The sequence below is a fragment of the Hyperoodon ampullatus genome (genome assembly GCF_949752795.1).
Source record: "Hyperoodon ampullatus genome assembly, chromosome: 7".
In the NCBI taxonomy this organism is placed as follows: domain Eukaryota; kingdom Metazoa; phylum Chordata; class Mammalia; order Artiodactyla; family Ziphiidae; genus Hyperoodon; species Hyperoodon ampullatus.
In genome coordinates this window covers 65,863,758-65,879,099 of record NC_136920.1, presented here as the reverse complement: position 1 = coordinate 65,879,099, position 15,342 = coordinate 65,863,758, and the positions used below count along the sequence as shown (strand labels likewise).

The following is a 15,342-nucleotide window of genomic DNA, read 5'->3' as shown; positions in this document are numbered from 1 at the left end:
AGGAAACCCACAAAGCGACTATTACAGTAGTGCAGGTGAGAGATGGAGTCTGGGCAGAGGGGTGGAGTGAGAGCCTGGGCAAAGGAGGTACTGCTGAGATAACTATTAGACTCGTGGGCAAGACAAATGCTTTAAAGAAATACTCTTTTTTAAAGAAGTTCTATACAGATTGCTATAGAAGCACAGAGGAAGGGCCATCTGATTCCACTTGATATTGAGTTGCTGTGTTTTTGTTTTGTTTTGTTTTGTTTTTTATTTTTTACTGAAGTATAGTTGATTTACAATGTTGTGTTAATTACTGCTGTACAGCAAAGTGACTCAGTTATACATATATATACATTCCTTTTCATATTCTTTTCTGTTATGGTCTATCACAGACTTTTTTTTTTCAGGAGAATATCATTGTTATTTATTTATTTATTTATTTATTTATTTATTTTAACATCTTTATTGGAGTATAATTGCTTTACAATGGTATGTTAGTTTCTGCTGTATAACAAAGTAAATCAGCTATACGTATACATATATCCCCATATCCCCTCCCTCTTGCGTCTCCCTCCCTCCCACCCTCCCTATCCCACCCCTCTAGGTGGTCACAAAGCACCAAGCTGATCTCCCTGTGCTATGTGGCTGCTTCCCACTAGCTATCAGTTTTACATTTGGTAGTGCATATATGTCCATGCCACTCTCTCACTTCTTCCCAGCTTACCCTTCCCCCTATCCGTGTCCTCAAGTCCATTCTCTACGTCTGTGTCTTTATTCCTGTCCTGCCCCTAGGTTCTTCCTGACCTTTTTTTTTTTTTAGATTCCATATATATGTGTTAGCATACGGTATTTGTTTTTCTCTTTCTGACTTACCTCACTCAGTATGACAGACTCTAGGTCCATCCACCTCACTACAAATAACTCAACTTCATTCCTTTTTATGGCCGAGTAATATTCCATTGTATATATGTGCCACATCTTCTTCATCTATTCATCTGTCGATGGACACTTAGGTTGCTTCCATGTCCTGGCTACTGTAAATAGTGCTGCAGTGAACATTGTATCACAGACTATTGAATATAGTTCCCTGTGCTATACAGTAGGAGAGTTGCAGTGTTTTAAAGTAAAAGTAGGAGTTCTCCAGGCTAAAGGGAGAAATACACCCCGAGTGGAGGAAACAGCACGTGCAAAGGCGTGGAGGTTGGGCTGAGAAGACTACGAAACAAACAGTCTGCTGTGGTTTGGGGTGTTGGAGTGTGACAATGACATGTTGAAGGTAAGACTTGTTAGACCAGGGCCACATGCCAGGCCCTGTGAACAATCTGGGTCTTTGTCCTCCAGGCAGTGAGGAGACACTGGTGGGTTTACACCAGCCGACATAGTCAGATTTTATTTCTAGAGGATTGCTGACTTCAGAGTGGACGATGCATTAGGAGAGTGTGGACATTGAGGGATGGAGAGACAAGTTAGGAGGCTTTGCCTCAGTCCAGGAGAAGGAGGACGGTGCTGTGGACCTGTATCTTTCCTTGGGAGCTTGCCAGGGTTTGGGCTCTGGCTGATGAGGTGTGGTGTTAGCAGGAGAAAACAGACCTTTTAGCAACAGGAATCCCTGTTGGAATGCAAACATCCGTGTTACCAAAAGCAGAAGGAGGGAAAGTACACAAAGTATAACAGATGGAGAAACCTTTATAAACAGGAGATTTCACAAGTTTCCTGGGGAATATCAGTGATGCTTCCCAGGGTCCAAAGGCAGCGTACACATGCTCCAAACCGTCTACTTCGGTCTTGGCAGCAAGGCTCCTGACCCACATGCATCTGGGCCTCTAAGAAACCTCTCTCTGTGAGTGTTGGAAGTTGGAGAAGCTACCACCAAAGAAATCCTAACATGTGTACTCTTACAATATTGTCCTGCAAGGTGCAGGGTCTCCTGTGAACCACCTTACCCACGATTTATGGAATGAGCACAGTTGCCCGTGAGTCTCATGCATTCATTCTACAGACATTTATTGAGCATCTCTGGTGTGCCCACGTGATACTGGAATACAGAGGTGAAGTGTACCCAGCCCCTGACCCAAAGAAGTTCCCAACCTGTGGTGAGGGCAGGGCAGTGTAAGCAGTGCTGTGACGGATGTAAGCAGATTTTATGGGCGCACATGGCAGAGTCCCACATTCAGTCTGGGGGCCTGAGAAAGTGCTTATAATCAGACGGGAGCCAGTAGTTGAGTGTTGAACGGTGAATGGGTAGTTTTCACACATCTGTTCCCACTCCACTGTTTTTCCAAGCTACACCTCAGCTTGGGCTGGTGCAGAGGGGTCAGATGTGCCCATCAGATACTCTGTGACCATTCCCTGATGGTGGTTGTTATTTAAGCTTTTATATGTCTTCTTTGTCATATATGCAATCTTTGTCTGTGCCTGAAGACTACAGTGAAAGAAAAATATCTCTGATTTCAAGAAAGGTGATACACATTCAGAAGAAAAAAAAACATCTGTTTTTTTTTTCTGAATATGAAACATGCTGATTGCCTGCATTTTGGATTATTTCCTTAAGGTAGATTTCCAGAAGTGTAAATACTAGCTCAGGGGAAAGGAATATTTCGAAGGCTCTTTTTTTTCCATATAAATAAGATCTTTATTAAACAAACTGAAACAGAGAATTGAATAGTCACTAGGGAGCTTCAGGGGAAAAGTCACTTTTACCAAATATCCAGAGAGGGAAAAAAACACAAACTTCAATTGACAGGAGTTGTGACCAGAATCATCAATAAAGTAGTGTCATTGCAATGCCTAGCTTTTAGACGAAATTAATCAAGAGTCAATATAAATATCTCATAGATTCTCTCTAGTCATAGTACTCCAGGTTTACCTTTAAAAAATGGGAAACAAGTGAGGTTTGTTCTCAAGGCATCTTTTCCCACTTAGAGACCTTCATGTTGTCCCTTGACTCAAATATATCCCTGAAATCTTACCTTTGTCCATTCTACTGTAAAAAATGCCCCAGTTTTGTGTTCAATTCCTTGTATATTTGCTCTCTATATTTAATGGTGACAAACATATATGCTCAGTTTTCTGTGATTAATAAAGAACATTCATTCCCTCTGTCAGGTGGATTTGCATTTTAACAGGGAATTCTGATGACAGACAGATTCAGAGTTTATGTCACTAATCTTTTTTTTTCTTTATATAGCACGTTCTTATTAGTTATCTATTTTATACATATTAGTGTATATATGTCATATAAGGCTCTTAAAGCAAATTATTTCCAAATAACCCATTGATATTTCCATTTAATGGGTAACAGTGATGTTCAATTCATTGTGCCATGGACATTCTTGGCTTTTCTTTTTGAAAATATTTTTGACTTTGATGGGCCAATATCGTATCTCTTCCCATAGTTTTAATTTGTATTTCTTGACCTTTTCAAATATTTATTGGGCATTTGTATTTCTACTTGTGTAAATTCTCTAATTCTTTGCCCACTTGTGAGATTGGTATTTTATTAACTGTATGAACTCTTCATACACAAAGAATATTTTCTGGTTCTGCTGTTTTGGCTGACTGGAAAACTTGAAAATCCTTTGACTACAAATACTTAGAAATTTCTGCTGGATAAAGTGAAGCAAACATTAGTCTAAAAGAATAGCTGAATCCACAGGAAAAGAAATTGAAATACTCAGATACAAGAAAAGAAAAGAGAACTGAAACCAAGCTGACCCTGCAGCTTTCCTTGAGGATAGAGTCAGCCTCAGCTATCTGGGCTCTGGGCTTTTGCACTCACATGCAATCTGAGATGAGGCCTCGGACACCCAAGGCAGAGAGTTGACTCTGAGCCTCCCATAGAAAGTTAAGACTTTCCGAGGACTGCATCTGTGGAACACTCACCAACTCACAATGAAACAAATCAAGGAAGTTTGTCTGTTTCACCCTGGGCTCTAGTAAGAAAAAAACACTTTCTCCTTCCTCATAGGAAAAGTGCATGCCCACAAAGTACATGCCATAACAAAAGTGATGATGCAATATGCAGAGATTCTGAAAAGAACATCACAATGGTGCTGCTAGGAACACTGCTGGAAACAAACATAAATCACTCTGGAGAGACACACCCTGTGCCCAGGAGACACAGGATCCTCTAAGTAAAGCTTCACAGAAGATGAGTTTACAGTATAGAATTATAAACTAGGAAAACAATGTACCACAAGCAGGAATCATCAGACACCCAAACCACAGGATTATATGATAAAGATAGCAGATAATAAAACAATCTGATACATTTTTTAACGATATGTGTAAAATTATTAAAGGCATAAAAGAACAAATCAGAAATATGAGAATAGAAGAATACAACTATCAAAAAAAGAATAAAATAGAATCCTAGAAATGAGGAATAGAGGCGTGGAAATTAAAAACTCAGTTGTTTAGGAGTGGTAGTTATTAGAATTGAAGCTGTTCCTCAATATTCAGATCTCCTCCTCCTGAATGTGCCCATTCAGATGGGCACACTTCTTCTCCATCCCCTTGAAGTTAGGTGAGGCCATGTGATTTGGCATTAAATGTCAGTGGAGGGACATGTGTCGCACTTGAGCTGAGGTCTGTAAGAACTAGTGTGCCATTTGCCCTATGTTTCTTTGTCCAGACATGACAACCATCACTGCTCTAAAATAGTAGAAGCTCCATCAGCCTGAGTCTTGAGTGAGGGGATGCAGGGCAGAGCCTGCTGCCAACTCATAAGCAAATGGACATGTAGCAAAAGCAAGAAATAAATCTTAGTTGTTATAACCCACTAAGGCTTTGGGGTTGTTTATTATTGTAGCATAGCCTAGCTTATCCTGATTGGCACAACATTTACATCAGATTAGGAACAGTTGAGGAAAAAATTTGTCAACCAGAAAACAGATTTGAAGAAGTCACCCAAAATTCAGTTCAGAGGGATAAATTAATTTAAATATGAAAGAAATGTGATATGAGATATAGAATGAGAAACTTCAAAATACTTTTATTAGGAGATCCATAATGAGAGAATAAGGGAGAGAAAATATTCAAAGGAATTTCCCAGGATCTGAGAATTTTCCAAAACTAAAGAAAGACATGATTCCTTGCATTTAGGAAGTACAGAGACTCCCAAGCAAAAGAAATAAAAACACATCAGAGAGAAACTTTAGAACCTCAAGGACAGAGTGCAGTTCTTAAAAATAACCAGAGAGAGAAGACGGATTATTCACAAAGAAATGGCAATTTCCAAGACCAATAATAGTACCAGGAGACAATGAAGTAGTGTCCAAAGAGCTGAGAGAAAATAACTGTCAACCTGGAGATAATACTACCAAGTAAACTATCATGCAAGCTTGCGGGCTTTGTAAAAACATTTTATGGCAACAACTGAGAAAGGTTACCTCTCACAGATCCTTGCTAAGAGAACAACTAAAGGATGTACCTAGGGAAAAATAAAATTGAGATCAAAAGAAAGTCAGAAGCAAGAAGGGATGGTGATCAAAGACATTTGTAAACATGTGGGTAAATCTAAATAAGCATTCACTGTGTAAAACAACAATCATCATAATTTGGGATTTCAAAAACAAAGTGAAATAAAAATACTGAAAAACAGGGACTTCCCTTGTGGCACAGTGGTTAAGAATCCACCTGCCAATGCAGGGGACATTGGTTTGAGCCCTGGTCAAGGAAGATCCCACATGCTGTGGAGCAACTAAGCCTGTGCGCCACAACTACTGAGCCTGTGCTCTAGAGCCTGTGAGCCAAAACTACTGAGCCCGTGTGCCACAACTACTGAGCCCACGTGCCACAGCTACTGAAGCCCGTGCACCTAGAGCCCATGCTCCGCAACAAGAGAAGCCACTGCAATGAGAAGCCCACTCGCTGCAATGAAGAATAGCCCCCCACTCGCCTCTACTAGAGAAAGCCCGTGCGCAGCAACGAAGACCCAAGGCAGCCAAAAATAAATTTTAATTAATTAATTAATTTTAAAAATACTGAAAAACAATATAATTTAAGTTCAAAGGCATGATCATTTTTTTAAGGTTGATTCAAGAAAAGGATAGAGATCTTGATTCATTTAAAATCTAATGTCATGTAACATGTTAAAAGTTTAAGGGGGCACACTAAAGATTACAACTAAAATATATAAATTCCAAACCAATTTGGGGGGAGAGAAGGTTAGAAAAAATTCAATTAATGAAGCAAATATAAACTACAAAATGAGATGGTAGAAATATATCAATCACAAGAAATATAAACAACTTAGACTTGTTGGTTAATAGAAAACCTCAGATTAGATTAAGAAAAAGTGTTAGTTATGTGCTTTTCAAGAGAAACACCTAAAATACATGAATATGAGGAATAGACAGCTATACAGACTAGATGGTATTGGTCAAACTGAATCAAACTGAATTGAGCTGTCAAAAACCTTTCTCTACACATACTGGTGTTTTCTAGTGGTAGTATTATCCAGGTGTGGTGCTAAATATTTTACATGAACTTTACATATTTTACATATCACTTAATATATGTACTAAGGAGAAGAAAATCCAGGGGTGCTAGTTTCTTTTGTTCTGAATTATTTTGTAGATGACATATTGAAATTACTGTTGTCAACAAATTTCCATTTTTTATTGACACCACACCTTCCTTGCTCATAATTTCTGTGACTGTACATTCCTTGAATGAGCAAGAAATGACCCAATAAGCCCTGGTATTGCTATGAGGAATCTTCACATACTCTCCACGGCATAACCCAGAGACCGTGTGGTGGTGTGAGGTGGAGACCAGAGGTGCAAGACTAGGGATTCTCATAGTGCCCAGAGGAGTTAGGATGAAGGCTGTGTCCCAAAAAAAACCCACTCTGCAGATGATTGTCTCAAAAGGTCAAGTGTCAAATTCAGTGACCTCTGCACCTAGGCCCTTGGGACATCCCTTGAGGGTCAGTTCTGGCCCATAGATACCTTGGCTTAGTTTCTGCTATCTGCTTCCTGCTGGAGCCTACTCTGAAAACTAACCTGGGTTCTTCTCTGTTCCCTCCTGCTGCAGAAGATGGGGTCCCTCGCACAGCGCGGTCCATGTCCCTCTCGCTGGGAAAGGTATGCATGTTCAAGGAATACTGGGGAAAGAAAGACAGAAGTTTCCACAGTCAGCCAGGAAATCAGTCATTCTTGGATCCACAGGTTCTCACTCAGCTTCCGAACCTTGCTAGCTCATCCTCCAACCTTCCCTTGCTCGTGGCTTCCAGGACTGCACCATCTCTTTAATGAACATGAAATGATGCACAAACTTTGGTATTGCCATAGATCATTTTCATACACTATCCAGGGTTTCATACACTGTCCAATGACTGGGCGTCATTTCTGTTCCATCTCTTCAGGATCTGAGAAATTAAAATCAGAACATGTTGAGAAATCACTCATCACTAATAAAAAAACTTGTTAATTTTGGCCACTCTCTCTACACCAACCCCCAGCACCATCACTACCCTAAAACCAGGATATCCATTGAACACAGCATTTGGAATTAGTAGGCATTTCCCAGGCCTTTCTGAACTTTGGGTGCTGCCCCCTCCATGACAGTAGGCCTGATCCTTTCTCTTCCCACAGAACATGCCCCGCCGGAGGGTCAGCGTTGCCGTGGTGCCCAAGTTTAATATCCTGAACCTGCCTGGCCAGTCACCCAGCTCATCTCCCATCCCCTCCTTACCAGCCCTGGTGAGTATGATAATGCTTGCCTCCTGGGCCTCAGGCTCACAACTATGGGGGTGACCTGGATGGGGTAGGGTCAACAAAGTGAGGAAATTCCCAGCACAGATTCTGGGCTATGGGTTCAGAAGCCTCAGTATAGACCAGGCCCCAGGTCTTGTACTGCCCTGAGAAGACTCAGTGTCCTTGAGCAAGGTGCTGGCAGCTCAGAGAGTGTTCCTTGCAAAGCGTGTGTCTTTTCATGCTTAAACCAGAACCCTCCACTCTGCAGTGGGTTTAAGCAGCTGAAGATTGCATTATGGAGTACTTGGTAAGCTGAGCTTTGAACCCTAGGCCCTCTGATTCCAGAGCCTGAGTTCTTAAACTCAATGTTACCCTGCTTTGATTCATTACAGCATTGTTTACAACATTGAAAAATTGGAAATAACCAGAATTCCCATTAATAAGAGATTGGTTTAATAAATTATGAAAAGCTCAATAAGGGGTTTCTATGCAGTTGCTAAATATATGATTAAAATATAAAATTTTATTTATTGACATGAAAAAAGTCCATAATTTATTATTAACAAAAAGCAAAACCCCAGTATATACAGCATAACTCTGTTTTGTAGTTTAAGAGTGTTTTTCTGTGTGTAAGCAGAAAATTCTGGAAGAATGTAAGTAAAACTACTAATAATGGTTATCTCTGGGCAATGGTAAAATCACAGGTGATTTTAATTTTCTTGATGCCTCTTTATACTTCTAGAGTAAGAATGTATTACTTATAATCAGAAAAAAAAATCCGCTTCAATTTTTTTTAAAAACAAAGGCTATTCCTATAAACAAAATATTTTCTAGATTCCAGAACTTTGTGAATCTGGTTAATCTTACCTAAAACTCTTAGGAGAACTAGTTAGTGGTTTTAACAGGGACTATTTCCCATTCTATACTAAATGTATAATGTGGCTTCCAAATATATATATATTCCTTTAGACTAGGGGTTAGCAATCAGGGCTATCCATTAAAATCACATAGGGTACTTCTAAAACATTCAATGCCTAGGCCCCAACCTAAGATTGTGGATTGGATCAGTACTTTAAGAAAATATCCCCCAGGCGATTCTAACATACAGGCAGAGTTGAAAGCCATTGCTTAAACCAAATCCATTGCAGCAAAACAACGTGGTATTCCTGCGGAATTTATTATAAAGAAATTTCTGATGCCTTGAGCTTTTAGTAATGGCAGGTATCTCCTGAGCGTTGTGCTTGGAACTGCATCTCGAGGGCAGTGATGGGCTTGTGTGAATCCATCCCAGGGGCCTTGGGACCTGCATTTGGTAGGAGCCTCCCTGGTATTTAGTCCAAGTCAGTAAACAGGGAATAGAGAGAAACCGATGGCTCCCCTCCAGAATGGAGCCTCAAGATATAAACTCTTTCCCTTATTCAAGGAAACTTGGAAGAGAGAAGGAAAATGTGCACATTGCCTGTGCTCCAGAGGGAAAGAACACCCAGGAAAGGAGGGCAGAGAAGGCCTGAGGAAGGGCCAGTGCCTGGGCTCAGATACAGATTAGAAAGCTTGGGGAGGGGGAAGGGGAAAGAGGAGCAGCAGCACCCCCTCCCCAGCATCATCGGAGACCTGTCGGCCCTGGCTTCTTCCTTCCTAGCTGATCCTCAATTCTCTGTCTCCTGTTTTCCATTCAGTCAGAATCACCCAATGGGAAAGGCAACCCACCTGTCACCTCAGCACTGCCTGCACTTTTGGAAAAGTAAGTATGTCCCTTTTCCTCTTAACTTTGGGGATCTCTGAGGAAAATTTCCCCAACTCACCTTTCCTCCCAACCTCACCCCAAAATGCGATGGAAAGCGAATTCAGTTCTAGGGGAAATGAATGGGACTCTGGGACCCACAAAGATTTCAGACCGAGTTTGTGAAATTCCTGGACCAGGAAGATGCTGCAGCTGAGTCCAAGTGTGCCTCAGTCCCAGAAGAGCCCAGAGGGGACAGAAGCCTTCTTTATTCAATGGGATCCTTTGGGCTACAGATACAAGAAAGCCCCAACTCAAAGGGGTTTAAATAGTAGGTCCACAGATGAGGCTTTTCCAGATGTGGTACAGCAAGGCCCCAGCTCAACCTCTACAATTTCCTTTTCTCTGCCCACTTTGTATGTTGACTTCATCAGCAGGTTTATGGCAAATGGCTACTACTTCCAGGTATTTCATCCAGACATGACAACATCTAGAGGAAGAAAGGGACTATCTCTTTCCATGTTTCTTTCTTAGGAATGAACTCAGAAATCTTTTTTCAGTCTTCCTTCTTATCTTGTTAGCAAATTTGGAACACGCTCCCTTTCTGAACCAATCACAGGCTCTAGGAATGAGATTGTCGTCATGGGCTTAAACTATGCCCTAGAGATGGGAAGAGCGTGTCAGCTTCCCATTGACCAAAATGGCTCCATGAAGAAGAGTAAATTCATGAGCAAAATCACGTTGCTTTTAGGAAGTAGGAGGGAGAGTGAGTATTGAATTCGCAACAAACAGTGTCTGCTACGCCTGACTTTTCTAGGCACCTATGCAATTTGCAGGTCTTTTTATCCTCAGCCAAAGCAAGGCAGGCTATTTCTACATACTCAGAGGAGTTTATAACTTGCTTTTCCAGTTCTTTCATTTGCTTGCTGGAAAACATCTGGATCACAGCTGCCACCTCTCAGAACTTTCCCCATGTGTCTTTCCTCATTTGGTAAAACATACACCTCTATTCTTCCTTCTTCCTTGCCTCGAGACAACTTTAGTCCTTCATTTTTCATTGATGTTAGAATAGTTTTGCTTGACCTGGCAAGGAATGTCTGTGTTGGGCCCCTTTTTTAGTACAGACAAACTCCCAGCTCCCCACCCCCAGACTCAGCCTGTTTTCCTCACCTCTCAGAATATGCAACCACCAACCTATCGTTCAGTGACTCTCCCCCCATTAATCTTGACGTTTGCGAGGCAATTCCTCACTTTGCCACCTCACCCCGAGAAAGCTAACAAGTTCTTCATGTTGTGTAGGGTGCTTTTGTTTGTTTCTTTGTTTCCTTGTTTTCTCGATCACTACAGGGACATTGTACAGGGGTGACAAACTGACAACCACGTGGAAGTAACCGAGGCTACAGAATTTTTCCAAGTCCCTAAAGTCATAGTGTCTAGTCCATGGTCTCTGAATTTCTCCAGAAATGGTCATCTGATGCCCTGCGTGAGAAGCACACTGAAATTCTCCCTTCCAGTCCTGCCTTTGGACACACCAACCCCTTTTTCCCAACAACGCTCCATTCCTAACTGTCGACCTGCAGAGCAGGTCAGGGCAGAAAATCTATGTCCCCTCTCTCCCCAACAGACTCTCATGATGGGGCAGGACCTGGACTCTGTAGAACGAATGCTCAGGCCTGCTGAGAGCTTCCATCTGAGGCAGTGGAGGTCATCAAGTACCTGAACTATCCTTGGTAGGAGCAAGTGAGGTGCAAAATTGGGGACAGCAGGCAGCAGCCCTGAATCAGGAGTGGCAATGAATGAGGATCAATGGTGGCAGCACCATTCCAGGGGTTTAGAACCAGGAGAGATAGGGACAGAGTGAGGATTCAGGCAAATCAAGCAAGAAGCTGTCTGCTGCTCATTCTTATGGGCTATTCAGAGAGACCACCATGATACATTACCCATGCTGTAGTTGACTCGCCTGTTGGGAATATACCCAGCCTATAAAGATGGCTGCAAAAAGGGGAGGGGATGTTCAAAGGAGGAGGGATTCAGACTAACAACAGCTTCCCCCTCTGGATTTCTAAAAGATGCTAAGTAATTTTCATCTAAATTTATAGAACTGGAAATATCGATTGCCAAGGGGCTGACAATGAGACAATCTGTGAGTGAAAATGAATTCGTATCTTCCATTCTAACAGAAATACAGTTGATTCTAGCCACCTTTTCCACACTGTTAAAGAGAAATAATGCATTATGTGTTAATATACATTGCTTTCTAGATTGCTGTATTTAAATGATCTCACATTTCCCTAAGCATACAGTGACTAAGCAGGTAGGGAATTGGCTAAGCACATGAAAGATGATGAGAAGATCATACTGCCTGTGGATACTTCACAAGCAAATACCTAACCGCAGACTGCACTCCCAATATGACTTGAGAGAATTCTGAACCTTGTTCTTGCAGGTCACTTCATAGTAACCTGTTCTTCACCTCAACAAGGGTCTAGGAACCTGTAGATTCAGAGAAAAATATAGAGAGTGATATTTAAAATTAGTATTAAAGATTAAAACAGAACAAGGCTCAAGAACAGTTTCATAAGTAGAAAAAGCTATTTATTCATAGTCTTTCATTTTTCATTACTTCAACAATTAATAACCAAGAGCCAGGCACCTAGAATGCACCCAAGGAGCTCACAGTATAATGGGAAAGACAGATGGGAAACAGCCTATTGTAATACAATGTGATGGGTGATATCAGAAGGAAGTACAGGTTACCAAGGGAATAAGACACAAGAAAATGATCACTCAGCCCAGTTTTGGTATGGGGGTGGGGGGACGGAGGCTTAGAAAATGTTTCCTCGAGGAATTTACTTTAAAAGTGAAACATGAAGGTTATATAGTTAACCAGGTGAATAGGAGGTTAACAACATTCCATGCTCTAAGGCAAGAAAGTATGGAGTAGTCAAGGAACACTACTGATGATTTATCACATGCTTACAATACTTATTATTTATTACATGCTTACTTTTTGCCAAATGCTGTTCTAATTGCTTTACATTAATGATCTCATTTAATCCTTACAATAATACCATGAGGCAGGTATACTATTAATATCTTTATTTTATAGATGAGGAATCTGAAACTCAGTGAAATCATCACTTGCCTGAAGTTACACAGCTAGTAGATAGCAGAATTCATGTGCTTAACCTCTTAATAGACCCTCAACTGGAAGAACAGAAAGAAGTTCAGTGTGACTGGTGAGAAGAGAGTGGATTTAAGAGCAATTTCTGAAAAAGCTCCTGTGAGCTATTGTGAAAGAACCTGGTGACTGCCTGGGTGTGGAGTGGAGGGCAGAGTGGGTGGGAGCAGAGGGTGTACACAGAGCCATTCAGTGAGGGATCAGCACCATCGTAGATGTGGATGGTGCACAGGGCTGGTTTCATAAGGGGGGCCATTATACTGCTATATCACAGAGCAAATTTTCACTATAATTTGTAAAATAACCATTTGGTACACTTTTGGAGCCCTCAAGATAAATTGCTTAAATTTATCTTGACATTATATGACATTAAATATATACAGTAAACAACTCCCTTCTGCTGATAGTATTCTGGAATGGATTAGCCCTCAATCAACTAGTAGTGGACCCCAGAAACCCGGGATTGAGTAACAGAGATTAAGGAAGTTATTGTAGCTCAGGTCCCCTGGGCTGGGCTTGTCTGAGGGAGCCTTGGCAGTGGGGGTGGCTTAGAGACCTAGATGAGCCCGAGAAGGTAAGATCTGTCCATTGGAAAGGATTGGAGACACTTTCAAATATTGAAGAAATAGACTCTATGTGGAAAAAATAGACTCTACTATATCTGCAGGTCACACAACACATTTTGATTAAACAGCCCCTCATGTTACTGAGAGCTGAGCACAATGACAAATGTTTTTGACCCAGTGGACATGAGAGAACAATGAGTCTCATTCTAATTAATCATCCCCAAAAGAAAGCATGCAAGATTATGGGCTAGGAATAGATGCCAAGATCCATGAGTGTCTGGCCCAGAAGTCCTTAGGTGGGCACAAGCTGTGCTCAGCTCCACGTTTATAGGCATGCATAGGGATTCCTTCAGCTCAGCCCAAGCACTGAGTTCTCAGGAAATAGTCATTTACATAGAGGACCTGCCCATTTTGTAAGATTAATGGGCAGGGATGAGATGAGCCACGGTGAAGTCAATACAACTCAGCAAACAATTAAAGGCACTTACTATGTACCAAGCACCATTCAAACTGAAACACAGTCTGTCTCCCTGCAATCACAGTCATATGGAGGGATGGACATGTGTATAAAACATAAAAGTGCCCTAGCTCCAAGTTATGCTATAAAAGAGGTGCAATGAGGGTATAAAGGGAGAGAGAGATCAACTTTAACCGGAGAGTGTGAGACAGAGGAAAACATTAACAACAGTTCCACAAAGGAAAAGGTATTTGAACAGAGTCTTTAAAATGCATAGGGAGAAAATTCCAGATAGTTCGAGAAGATATTTAAGAAACTATAAACTCAGTCTAAGGGTCAGGAAATAACAGTAAACATTTTACACCCTACCATATTTCATAAAATAATTGCTTTCCCTACCCTTGGCTGTAGCTGTATTTTTCTGCTCTTGTTCTAGTCATTAGGACAAATAGGAAACTGCACATTAGGCAAAGATCGCATGGAAGGGAGTGGATAATGTAATTTTAAAAAGGAGAAATGTTATGAATAGCTGATATTTTTAGAGCGTTATCTTTCTTGTTCACAATGGGTTTTGGTTTCCAGCCTGATGAAATGTAAATTTTACAAGGTCTGAGGGAAACTAAGACATGGGTAACTGATGCCAAGAATGAGGAGACTCACTCATAAAGCCTGTCTGAGAGGTCAGGGAGGGTGACAGCTGTGATCTTTCAGAGTCCTGGCTGAAAAGCTCTGCTCGCTGTTCTGCCTTGTTCGAGGGCTCCTCCATGACAAGACTCCCATTGGGATTCCAGACACCTAGGTAAGCTGCAGGATTTATAGGGAAGGCATGGCCATTAGGATACTTCCTTTAAACTCATGATTTCATACCTCAAATAAGCTCCCAGCACCGTCAGCCATCCAACTATGATCTTCTAGCACGTTTGTCCCCCCACCTCCACCCCATGATTCTTACACCTTCTCTTCCCTCTTCAAGCCTTCCTAGACCTCCCTACCTCTCACTTTTAGCAGATGACCTTGTCTTCCATTTTATAGAGAAAATTTAAGCTATCAGATAGGAGGATCCCTCTCATCTTCCTTTGCCAAACTCCGAGCTCACCATCTTCATTTCCTTCCTGCCTTTGTTATGACCAAGGAGAAGTTTCTCCACCTTTCTAAGGTCTGTCCCTACTTTCTTTTTTCAAAGAATTTATTCCTTTGGTCCTCCCCTTTCTCTCATCCCCTCTACTGGATCATTTCTATCCACATTCAAATGTGCTTTCATCCCTTGACCCACTTTTTCAGCTACGTGTTCCCCTGACACAGTCTTCTATTCCCTGTCCTTGTCAAATTTCTGTCTACGTCTTCCCCTTTCTCACCTCCCATTCTTCCCTCAGCCCGTTCCAATCTGTCTTTGCTTCTACCATGTAACCAAAGCTCCTCTTGACCTCCATGTTATCCAATCCAATAGTTGCCTTTTCTGTACTCATCTGACTCGGGCTCTCAAAAGTGTGTGCGTGACACACTTAATGCTCCCTCCTTGACATGCTCTCCTTTTGTTATCAAATGGGGGTCCCACTGCGCGCTGCTTATAAAATCACTACTCACAAATAGTAGAAAGGAAAGGTGCCTTTAATCAGAATGCTGGCAATCTGGGGAGATGGTGGACTCAGTGTCCCCAAAAACCACCTCCAAAGATTCTGCTCAGCCATGAAACTTTTAAAGGGAAGGAGGGAAGTAATCTCAGTTAGTCATTG

The 15,342-nt window shown here is 41.5% G+C and overlaps 1 protein-coding gene across 4 annotated transcripts in view; it reads left to right on the top strand.

The window, feature by feature from the left end:
- Positions 1 to 15,342, top strand: part of IRAG1 (inositol 1,4,5-triphosphate receptor associated 1) — a gene marked incomplete at both ends in the record, with an annotated part of 117,422 nt that overhangs the window by 91,962 nt on the left and 10,118 nt on the right. For all 4 annotated transcript variants that reach the window (XM_079708493.1, XM_079708492.1, XM_079708491.1 and 1 more), the window contains 3 exons: positions 7,024 to 7,073; positions 7,584 to 7,691; positions 9,362 to 9,426. In XM_079708493.1, coding sequence (XP_079564619.1) covers positions 7,024 to 7,073; positions 7,584 to 7,691; positions 9,362 to 9,426 — 223 coding nt within the window. The remainder of the gene's footprint in view (positions 1 to 7,023; positions 7,074 to 7,583; positions 7,692 to 9,361; positions 9,427 to 15,342) is intronic.